The sequence below is a fragment of the Scyliorhinus canicula genome, chromosome 1 (assembly GCF_902713615.1).
Source record: "Scyliorhinus canicula chromosome 1, sScyCan1.1, whole genome shotgun sequence".
NCBI classification, from domain to species: Eukaryota; Metazoa; Chordata; class Chondrichthyes; order Carcharhiniformes; family Scyliorhinidae; genus Scyliorhinus; species Scyliorhinus canicula.
This window is the reverse complement of record NC_052146.1, coordinates 290,422,083-290,434,566: the sequence shown is the minus strand read 5'-3', so window position 1 is coordinate 290,434,566 and position 12,484 is coordinate 290,422,083. Positions and strand designations below refer to the sequence as shown.

General features: G+C 50.7%; 1 protein-coding gene across 1 annotated transcript in view; it reads right to left on the bottom strand.

Moving 5' to 3' along the window:
* The window catches only part of riox1 (ribosomal oxygenase 1), a 49,499-nt gene extending 47,308 nt beyond the window's left edge, over positions 1-2,191 (bottom strand). Inside the window, exon 1 of the mRNA XM_038815003.1 lies at positions 2,073-2,191. Coding sequence (XP_038670931.1) covers positions 2,073-2,150 — 78 coding nt within the window. The 5' untranslated portion in view covers positions 2,151-2,191. The remainder of the gene's footprint in view (positions 1-2,072) is intronic.
* Positions 2,192-12,484: the final 10,293 nt, after the last annotated feature.

Sequence of the window (12,484 nt, the reverse complement as noted above, 5' to 3'; positions counted from 1 at the left end):
GCCTTCTTCGAGGCTATGTCCAAAGTGGTGGGGGTGAGGATGGAGCCATGCCCGATAGTGGCAGTCTTCGGGGTTTCAGACCAGCCAGATCTATTCCTGGGGAGGAGGGCGGACGCCCTTGCCTTTGCCTCCCTGATCGCCCGCCGTAGAATCCTGTTTGGCTGGCGGTCAGCAGCACCGCCCAGAGCTGCAGACTGGCTGTCCGACCTCTCGGAATCTCTCCAAATGGAGAAAATCAAATTCGCCATCCGAGGGTCGGACGACGGCTTCCACAGAACGTGGGAGCCATTCATGCAACTGTTCCGGGACCTGTTTGTGGCCAACGTACAAGAGGAAGAATAGTCGGGTGGCCAAGAATCAGGGGAAAATGGACGGGAATCGGGGGAGGGTAGCCGGGGGGGGGGGGGGGGGGGGGGGGGTTACGGGCTCATTATGGGGGTTTGCTGGCAAGCCAAGGCCCAAAACCAAACTATAAAAAAATGTGCCTCGGCCATATTGGGGAATGTAAAATATGTATGCTGGCTAACCACCATGCTACCGTGGGCCTCACGGTAGCATGGTGGTTAGCATCAATGCTTCACAGCTCCAGGGTCCCAGGTTCGATTCCCGGCTTGGTCACTGTCTGTGTGGAGTCTGCACGTCCTCCCCGTGTGTGCGTGGGTTTCCTCCGGGTGCTCCGGTTTCCTCCCACAGTCCAAAGATGTGCGGGTTAGGTGGATTGGCCATGCTAAATTGCCCGTAGTGTAAGGTTAATGGGGGGATTGTTGGGTTACGGGTATACGGGTTACGTGGGTTTAAGTAGGGTGATCATTGCTCGGCACAACATCGAGGGCCGAAGGGCCTGTTCTGTGCTGTACTGTTCTAAAAAAAAGGGGGCGGCCACAATTGTTGTTATGAAGATGCTTACCTGTAAATATTCATGTTAAATTTTTGTGTTTTCTTTTTTTTCTCTCTCTAATAATTTGTAATTTGTCATATATAAAATATGAAAACTCAATAAAAAACATTTATAAAAAAAAAATTGCAGAGAAATAGGAGATATCTATCTCAGCAATGGTGTCAGCCAGCGAGGGAGTGCCGGATGCGAGCTTCTGATAGGAACCAGTCCATATCCTTTAAAGGCATTCCCAAAATTTGTCCAACCCAGGAATTGGGTCAGGAGTCCTGAAATTGGGATCCGCTCACTATTTTTAAAGTGCTTCAGAGTCAACCCAACATGGTGGAAATCCAGCTTGTTTGCTCTGTGCAGATCCTGCTTGGCCTGCTGGGCATTTCCAACGTTGTATCTCTTTCAAAAAATCCTAAAAGTGCTCCCATTTTTAAAAGAGGGGCACTGCCAAATAGGTTACCAAGGAAGATGATGGTACAGAATCCAGAGTGTCTATAGGCAGAAAGAGGTCATTTGGCCCATTGACTCTGCACCAAACCTCTGAAAGAGCACCCTACCTCGACCCACGCCCCCACCTAACTTGCACATCATTGGACACTAAGGGGCAATTTATCATGGCCAATCCACCTAACCTGCACCTCTTTGGGCATTGGGAGGAAAGAGGAGCACCCGGAGGAAACCCAGAGACATGGTAGAAGCTTTAAACTCCACAGTCAACCAAGGCCGGAATTGAACCCGGGTCCCTGGTGCTCTGAGAGTGGCAATGTCATTGGAATAGTAATGTAGATGCCCAGACTAATGCTGTGGGAGCGGATTTAGTTCCTCGCACGGCAGCTGAATGTAAATCCAATTCCTCCTGCTCTGTAGCCATTCAGTGATTGGGATGGGATAGCTGAAGAAGCTGGAACTGCTGCTGGGGTCTGTGATGAACCACCACGTGGCCTCTCCCGCGGGAATCCAAGCCTGGGAGGACGCCTGTGACGTCATCCTGGGGCGGGGTCAGCTGCTGGCTCCGCCCACCGCGCGAGCGGCCGCCTCTCCACTTCAAACGGTTCCCCAGGCGAGGAGCGCCGCGGCCTCCCGCCTTCAATACGCGGAGTTCACAACCCCCCAACCCCCCTCCCGCACACACCAGATAGCACCTCCAACAATCAGCTCCGGCAGCTCGAAGGCACCAACTGACCTGCTGGCTAAGCCCGTTCCCGTTTTCCGCTGTCAGGCTCCGATACACCGAGAAGGCCGACACGCGACGATTCGCCATGGCTGGAGGAGGGCGTAGGCATGTGCGCCGTGACGTCAGTACGCTCATCTCGCCCACTATTAACCAATCAGCGCCCAGCCGCTAGTGGCCCCGCCCCTTCCATGATGCCCCGCCCACCCCAGCCCTCAGAACTGCCCCATCCTCCCCCAGCTCTTAGTATTTCTCCAATTCCCCACCCACCCCTCAGTATTTCCCTGATCCCACAGCCTGCAATGTTCCTCTGCTCCCCCTGGCCTCAGTATTGCCCCAATAGCCACCCACCCCTTAGTGTTGTTCCGCCACCCTCTGAGTGAAGACATTTCTCCTCAGTCCTAAAAGGCCGGCCCTGTACCCGGAGACAGTGACCCCATATTCCAGACCCCAGCCAGAGGAAACAACATTCCTGCATCCTGTATGCCCAGCAGTATCAACATGTTATGCATTTCAGAGAGATCCCCTCTTATTCTTTTAAACTGCAGACCTCGTCGAACCAATCTCTCCTCGTACAGGAATATCTTTTCTTCGGTAAAGAGATCAAAACTGCATACGATACTCATGTTGTGGTCTCACCAAGGCCCTGTGCAGCTGCAGACAACCTTCCTCTTGCAATGAAGACCAACGCCATTTGCATCCTAACTGCTTACTGGGCTGGTTTAGCACAGTGGGCTAATCAGCTGGCTTGTAATGCAGAACAAGGCAGCAGCTCGGGTTCAATTCCCAAACAGGCGCCAGAATGTGGTGACAATAAGCGATTATTATTACTGCATATTTGCTTCAAATGGCTGAAATAAAAGGGCACCAAAGTCCCTTTGTACATCAACATTTACCAATCTATCACAATTTAAATAATACTCTGCCATTCTGTTTCTCCTACTGAAATGGATAACTTCACATGTATCCACGATATACTGCATCTGCCATGTATTTTCCCACTCAACTTATCAAAGTCACCTTGAAGCCTCTTCCTCCTCACCACTAACAATTCAACCTAGCTTTGTGTCATCAGCAAAATTGGAAATATTGCATTTGATTCCCTCACCCAAATCATTGATGTAAATTGTGAATAGCTGGGGCCCAAGAACTGGTCCCTGCGGGACTCCACTAGTCATTGCCTGTTGTTCCAAAAAGACCCATTTGTTCCTACTCTTGGTTTCCTGTCTGTGAACCAATTCACCATCCATGCTAGTATTCCCCCCAATCCCAAGTTAGTATTTCATTTTGCACACTAACCTCTTATGTGGGACTTTATGAAACATTTTCATAATACATCGCATCCGCTGGTTTCCCTCATCTATTCTACTATTTATGTCCTCAAAAATTCCAGTAAGTTTGTTAGACATGATTTCCCTTTCATAAATCCATGTTGACTTTGTCTGATCCTGCTGATATTTTCCCTACTCCTGATGTTAGGCTAACCTGCCTGTAATTCCCTGTTTTACCCCTCCTTTTTTAAATAGTGGGGTAGCATTTGCCATCTTTACCTGCTCTGGCTGAAATGTGATGCCACTCAGCTGGAACATACCACAACAGAAAAGTTGAACCAGATAGACTGCAGAGATCGAAAAAGTTTGCTCATCAGCACCTTCTCAAGGGCAATTAGGGGTGGGCAACTGGCCTTGCCACTCATGCCCCGCCACATCCCCTGAAAGAATAAAAATGATTTCTGAGAATTTAGCATTACATCCAGCATGCCACCCAGTCCCTGCAGTGCCACTGCTTCTCCAGGGCCACTGAGGCACAGACCAAACTGTAGCAGAGAACTGGGCAGCAGGCGCAGGGGAACACCACCATCTGCACCATTCCCCTTTACTAGGCTGAAATCCCAGAACTCCCTCCCTTAGCAGCCCAGTCGTAAAATAATGCCTCATAGACTGCAATGTTTCAAGAAGGCAGCTCACCACCACCTACTGAGGACAATTAAAGATAGGCTATAAACTCTGGCATTGTCAGCGAATCCCACATCCTGTGAGTGATAAAAGAAAAAGAAAAATCCCCACCCAGTAGGGTCCAACCATGATCTGTATAATGGGCCAGGGTTTAGAGAACCCCAAAGTGTATCATGGAGTTCACCTGACCCACAACCTTTAATAGATTTTGGTTATGGGGAGCACAAGGGCCCAATTTACAGGTGTGATGCAACAGAGAACTAAAAGTATTTTTAAACAAAACAATGTTTATTCTATGAATCCAGTTAACATTTTACAAACACACAGTAAACAGGTTATCAACTACCTACCCTGACCACCCCCCAATAAAGACAGCAAGTTCAAATTCTCTACAGAAACCTCTCCTCGCTCTTTGAAATCATCAATGAGCTGAAGACATTCTTTAACTTGTAGAGAGAGAGATTATACAGCTGCTTGCTTTGAATGCAGCTCTCCAACTCTGAAAACAAAACTAAACACACTGCAGCTCCCAGCTCAAAACAAAAGTGAAAGACAAACAGCCCAGCTCCACCCACACACTTACATCACTGCAGCTATTTGATAAACACCCATTTCTTAAAGGTACATCCATCTGACATCTGCCTATGACCATCTTGGCAAGATCCAGGGTAGAACCATGAGAATGGGTGACAGCGAATGCACTTAGGAGACTCTGGGGCAGTTTTAACTTGGCTGCAATGAAAATGTAGATGGTGCCCAACTGGAAACATCAGTTTTACATCAAGGCAGCAAGTTGAAAAATAGACCATCCGGGATATTTGCACTCCTCCAATTCTGGCCTCTTGCGTGTCCCAGATAATATAATAATTAATAATCTTTGTTAGTGTCACATCGCTGGCTTTTAAAGCAGACCAAGCAGGCCAGCAGCACGGTTCGACTCCCGTACCAGCCTCCTCGGACAGGCGCCGGAATGTGGCGACTAGGGGCTTTTCACAGTAACTTCATTGAAGCCTACTCATGATGTTGCTCATTCTGGGTGAGTGCGCTTAACACTCAATTTGGCTCTGTTTCTTTACTTAGCTCTGGAGTCGCCAGGTATCGTTAAGATACCGCCACAAGTTCAAGGTGAAGTTCAAAGCAATAAAACCATACACCAATTAGTAAGTTCAAACAACTGGGTTTATTATAATACAATTATAATAACTACCCATGCACACGTTAAAAGGATTAAACTATTCCTACCGCTAAATAAACTAATACTTATCTCGAAGGAACTGCCGGGTCAGGGAACAAGGCCTCTTGCTCTGCTCTGGTCTGCAGACTTCAGGTTGGTATAAATTAAAAGGGGTCAGGAGTGTCTTTCTCTGGTAGCGATCGTTGTGAGACACTTACTTACTGGCGGCTGCTGTCCCAAACCTCTCCTCTCTCTCGTTCAAGGTCTTCTTGGCAAAAGCTGGTCGAGGTGCTGGTCCACAGGGGAGGGCTGGTCAAGGAGAGAGGAGGGCTGGACAAGAAGAACGAACTATGTGTGCGACCTGTCTTTTATAGGTCCCAGGGATCCACGCCCCTTTGGGCGGACTCCCTTACCTGCTTGGAATCGATTGGGTCTCTTTCCAATCGATATGTTTGAATCCCCCCAATACTGAGGCTGTTCCTTAGCTACTGGGCGGGCTTTCAGGCTCTTTGTTTTCGAACCCCGCTGGTGCCGGGGTGTCTGGTATCCTTTACAATGTTGCAGTTACTTCCCCATTTGTGTCCATTGTCTCTAGGATCGTTCCATTAATAGCTAACTATCCCGGAGATTGCCTCATTAGTATGCGGAATGTTCATTTCAGTGCTGTCTGCTCTCTTAGCAGACAGAATCCACACCTGCTTGGTGCAGCCTGCTGGTGCTGCAAACATTGTCCATTTTAACCTGTATGCTTTGCGTTCCTCCATTTTGTATTTAGGGAATGGCCAACTTCGGTGGCTACAATGACAATAAGCAATTTTCATTTTTCATTTTCTCAAGTAGGCTTACATTAACACTGCAATGAAGTTACTGTGAAAGGCCCCTAGTCGCCACACTCCTTCCACCATTGATGGCCGTCTTTTCAGCTACCTTGATCCCAAGCTGTGCAAATCCCTCAAACATGCCTGTTTTCTCCTTGACAATACTCCTTAAAGTCTACCCCTCTGTCCAAGCTTTTGGTCATCTTTCCTAATGTCTCATAGAACATAGAACATAGAACGATACAGCGCAGTACAGGCCCTTCGGCCCACGATGTTGCACCGACATGGGAAGTCAAAAACTAAAGGCCATCTAACCTACACTATGCCATTATCATCTATATGCTTATCCAATAAACTTTTAAATGCCTTCAATGTTGGCGAGTGCACTACTGTTGCAGGTAGGGCATTCCACGGCCTCACCACTCTTTGCGTAAAAAACCCACCTCTGACCTCTGTCCTATATCTATTACCCCTCAATTTAAGGCTATGTCCCCTCGTGCTAGCCACCTCCATCCGCGGGAGAAGGCTGTCACTGTCCATCCTATCTAACCCTCTGATCATTTTGTATGCCTCTATTAAGTCACCTCTTAACCTTCTTCTCTCTAACGAAAACAACCTCAAGTCCATCAGCCTTTCCTCATACGATTTTCCCTCAATACCAGGCAACATCCTGGTAAATCTCCTCTGCACCCGTTCCAAAGCTTCCACGTCCTTCCTATAATGAGGCGACCAGAACTGTTCGCAATACTCCAAATGTGGCCGTACCAGAGTTTTGTACAGCTGCAACATGACCTCATGGCTCCGGAACTCAATCCCTCTACCAATAAAGGCCAACACACCATAGGCCTTCTTCACAACCCTATCAACCTGGGTGGCAACTTTCAGGGATCTATGTACATGGACACCGAGATCCCTCTGCTCATCCACGCTACCAAGAATTTTACCATTGGCCAAATATTCCGCATTCTTCTTTCCAAAGTGAATCACCTCACACTTCTCTACATTAAACTCCATTTGCCACCTCTCAGCCTAGCTCTGCAGCTTATCTATGTCCCTCTGTAACCTGCAACAGCCTTCCACACTGTCTACAACTCCACCGACTTTAGTGTCACCTGCAAATTTACTCACCCAACCATCTGTGCCCTCCTCCAGGTCATTTATAAAAATGACAAACAGCAACGGCCCCAGAACAGATCCTTGTGGTACGCCACTCGTAACTGAACTCCATTCTGAACATTTGCCATCAACCACCACCCTCTGTCTTCTTTCAACTAGCCAATTTCTGATCCACATCTCTAAATCACCTTCAATCCCCACCCTCCGTATTTTCTGCAATAGCCGACCGTGGGGAACTTTATCAAACGCAAATGTGACGTGGTGTTACATTTTATTGGATTTTAAAAATATATTTTTATTCTGCTTTTTCACATTTTCTCCCAAATTTACACCCAACAATAAACAATAATCAGTAACGAATGTAACATCAATCCCCATATGAAATGAAATGAAAATGAAAATCGCTTATTGTCACGAGTAGGCTTCAATGAAGTTACTGTGAAAAGCCCCTAGTCGCCACATTCCGGCGACTGTCCGGGGAGGCTGGTACGGGAATCGAACCGTGCTGCTGGCCTGCTTGGTCTGCTTTATAAGCCAGCGATTTAGCCTTGTGAGCTAAACCAGCCCCTATATCAATAACAACGATCCCATCCTCCCACCAAACCCCCAAACATTAGCCTGCATGTTAACATGAACAAATGATCAAAATAACCCAGAATCACCTATAGTCACCATTGTCACATACCATCCCCATGCCCCCAACCCTCCCAGCACTCCCCAATGTTCAATGTTATCCAGTTCTTGAAAGTGCATAATGAATAACGCCCATGAATTGTAGAACCCCTCCATCCTTCCCCTCAGTTCAAATCTGACCTTGCCAAGCCTCAAGAATTCCAGCAGGTCCCCCAGCCACACCAGGGCACAGGGTGGAGAGGTTGATCTCCACCTTAACAGGATCCACCTTCGTGCGATCAATGAGGCGAAGGTACAACATCTGCCTCCGCACCCGTTTCCAACCCCGGCTGGTCCGACATTTACATTTTATTGGATGATGCACTTGTGAATGCCTTGGGGTGTTTTACAGATACAATAAATATCCAGATTGTTGTTATATTGATGCTCGGTGATGGATGTGTGCAAACCATAATGGGTGTGAGTGTGTGTTCCTCTATAAACTGATCCAGGCCCCTCTAATTTGCTATCTCCAGAATATGCAGTCTCCCAGTGAGGACATTCCTGGTACTTGGAGCTTGCATGTACATATGGATGATCCTGGATGTGAGATCAGCACACTGAGTGACGATCAGCACACTGAGTGGGGATCAGCACACTGAGTGGGGATCAGCACACTGAGTGGGGATCAGCACACTGAGTGGGGATCAGCACACTGAGTGGGGATCAACACACTGAGTGGGGATCAGCACACTGAGTGGGGATCAGCACACTGAGTGGGGATCAGCACACTGAGTGGGGATCAGCACACTGAGTGGGGATCAGCACACTGAGTGGGGATCAGCACACTGAGTGGGGATCAGCACACTGAGTGGGGATCAGCACACTGAGTGGGGATCAGCACACTGAGTGGCGATCAGCACACTGAGTGGGGATCAGCACACTGAGTGGGGATCAGCACACTGAGTGGACGATCAGCACACTGAGTGGGGATCAGCACACTGAGTGGGGATCAGCACACTGAGTGGGGATCAGCACACTGAGTGGGGATCAGCACACTGAGTGGGGATCAGCACACTGAGTGGGGATCAGGCACACTGAGGGGGATCAGCACACTGAGTGGACGATCAGCACACTGATGTGGGGATTCAGCACACTGAGTGACGATCAGCACACTGAGTGACGATCAGCACACTGAGTGGGGATCAGCACACTGAGTGGGGATCAGCACACTGAGTGGGGATCAGCACACTGAGTGGGGATCAGCACACTGAGTGACGATCAGCACACTGAGTGGGGATCAGCACATCTGAGTGACGGATCAGCACACTGAGTGACGGAATCAGCACACTGAGTGAGGATCAGCACACTGAGTGGGGATCAGCACACTGAGTGGGGATCAGCACACTGAGTGGGGATCAGCACACTGAGTGGGATCAGCACACTGAGTGGGGATCAGCACACTGAGTGGGGATCAGCACACTGAGTGACGATCAGCACACTGAGTGACGATCAGCACACTGAGTGGGGATCAGCACACTGAGTGGGGATCAGCACACTGAGTGGGGATCAGCACACTGAGTGACGATCAGCACACTGAGTGGGGATCAGCACACTGAGTGGGGATCAGCACACTGAGTGGGGATCAGCACACTGAGTGGGGATCAGCACACTGAGTGGGGATCAGCACACTGAGTGGGGATCAGCACACTGAGTGGGGATCAGCACACTGAGTGGGGATCAGCACACTGAGTGGGGATCAGCACACTGAGTGGGATCAGCACACTGAGTGACGATCAGCACACTGAGTGCGATCAGCACACTGAGTGGGGATCAGCACACTGAGTGGGGATCAGCACACTGATTGGGGATCAGCACACTGAGTGGGGATCAGCACACTGAGTGGACGATCAGCACACTGAGTGGGGATCAGCACACTGAGTGGGGATCAGCACACTGAGTGGACGATCAGCACACTGAGTGGGGATCAGCACACTGAGTGGGGATCAGCACACTGAGTGGACGATCAGCACACTGAGTGGGATCAGCACACTGAGTGGGGATCAGCACACTGAGTGGGGATCAGCACACTGAGTGGGGATCAGCACACTGAGTGGGATCAGCACACTGAGTGGGGATCAGCACACTGAGTGGCGATCAGCACACTGAGTGGGGATCAGCACACTGAGTGACGATCAGCACACTGAGTGGGGATCAGCACACTGAGTGGGGATCAGCACACTGAGTGGGGATCAGCACACTGAGTGGGGATCAGCACACTGAGTGGGATCAGCACACTGAGTGGGGATCAGCACACTGAGTGGGGATCAGCACACTGAGTGGGGATCAGCACACTGAGTGGGGATCAGCACACTGAGTGGGGATCAGCACACTGAGTGGGGATCAGCACACTGAGTGGGGATCAGCACACTGAGTGGGATCAGCACACTGAGTGGGGATCAGCACACTGAGTGGGGATCAGCACACTGAGTGGGGATCAGCACACTGAGTGGGATCAGCACACTGAGTGGGGATCAGCACACTGAGTGGGGATCAGCACACTGAGTGGACGATCAGCACACTGAGTGGGGATCACACACTGAGTGGGATCAGCACACTGAGTGGGGATCAGCACACTGAGTGACGATCAGCACACTGAGTGGGGATCAGCACACTGAGTGACGATCAGCACACTGAGTGAGGATCAGCACACTGAGTGGGGATCAGCACACTGAGTGGGGATCAGCACACTGAGTGGGGATCAGCACACTGAGTGGGATCAGCACACTGAGTGGGGATCAGCACACTGAGTGGGGATCAGCACACTGAGTGAGGATCAGCACACTGAGTGGACGATCAGCACACTGAGTGGGGATCAGCACACTGAGTGACGGATCAGCACACTGAGTGGGGATCAGCACACTGAGTGGGGATCAGCACACTGAGTGGGATCAGCACACTGAGTGGGGATCAGCACACTGAGTGGGGATCAGCACACTGAGTGGGGATCAGCACACTGAGTGGGGATCAGCACACTGAGTGGGGATCAGCACACTGAGTGAGGATCAGCACACTGAGTGGGGATCAGCACACTGAGTGGGGATCAGCACACTGAGTGACGATCAGCACACTGAGTGGGGATCAGCACACTGAGTGGGGATCAGCACACTGAGTGGGGATCAGCACACTGAGTGGGATCAGCACACTGAGTGGGGATCAGCACACTGAGTGACGATCAGCACACTGAGTGACGATCAGCACACTGAGTGGGGATCAGCACACTGAGTGACGATCAGCACACTGAGTGGGGATCAGCACACTGAGTGGGGATCAGCACACTGAGTGGGGATCAGCACACTGAGTGGGGATCAGCACACTGAGTGGGGATCAGCACACTGAGTGGGATCAGCACACTGAGTGGGGATCAGCACACTGAGTGGGGATCAGCACACTGAGTGGGGATCAGCACACTGAGTGGGGATCAGCACACTGAGTGGGGATCAGCACACTGAGTGGGGATCAGCACACTGAGTGGGGATCAGCACACTGAGTGACGATCAGCACACTGAGTGGGGATCAGCACACTGAGTGGGGATCAGCACACTGAGTGGGGATCAGCACACTGAGTGGGGATCAGCACACTGAGTGGGGATCAGCACACTGAGTGGGGATCAGCACACTGAGTGACGATCAGCACACTGAGTGGACGATCAGCACACTGAGTGGGGATCAGCACACTGAGTGGGGATCAGCACACTGAGTGGGGATCAGCACCATGAGTGGGGATCAGCACACTGAGTGGGGATCAGCACACTGAGTGGGGATCAGCACACTGAGTGGGGATCAGCACACTGAGTGGGGATCAGCACACTGAGTGGGGATCAGCACACTGAGTGGGACGATCAGCACACTGAGTGGGATCAGCACACTGAGTGGGGATCAGCACACTGAGTGACGATCAGCACACTGAGTGGGGATCAGCACACTGAGTGGGATCAGCACACTGAGTGGGATCAGCACACTGAGTGGGGATCAGCACACTGAGTGACGATCAGCACACTGAGTGGGGATCAGCACACTGAGGGGAGATCAGCACACTGAGTGACGATCAGCACACTGAGTGGGGGATCAGCACACTGAGTGACGATCAGCACACTGAGTGGGATCAGCACACTGAGTGGGGATCAGCACACTGAGTGGGGATCAGCACACTGAGTGGGATCAGCACACTGAGTGGGGATCAGCACACTGAGTGGGGATCAGCACACTGAGTGGAGATCAGCACACTGAGTGGGGATCAGCACACTGAGTGGGGATCAGCACACTGAGTGGGGATCAGCACACTGAGTGGGGATCAGCACACTGAGTGGGATCAGCACACTGAGTGGGGATCAGCACACTGAGTGGGGATCAGCACACTGAGTGGGGATCAGCACACTGAGTGGGATCAGCACACTGAGTGGGGATCAGCACACTGAGTGGGGATCAGCACACTGAGTGGGGATCAGCACACTGAGTGGGGATCAGCACACTGAGTGGGGATCAGCACACTGAGTGGGGATCAGCACACTGAGTGGGGATCAGCACACTGAGTGGGGATCAGCACACTGAGTGGGATCAGCACACTGAGTGGGGATCAGCACACTGAGTGGGATCAGCACACTGAGTGACGATCAGCACACTGAGTGGGGATCAGCACACTGAGTGGGGATCAGCACACTGAGTGGGGATCAGCACACTGAGTGACGA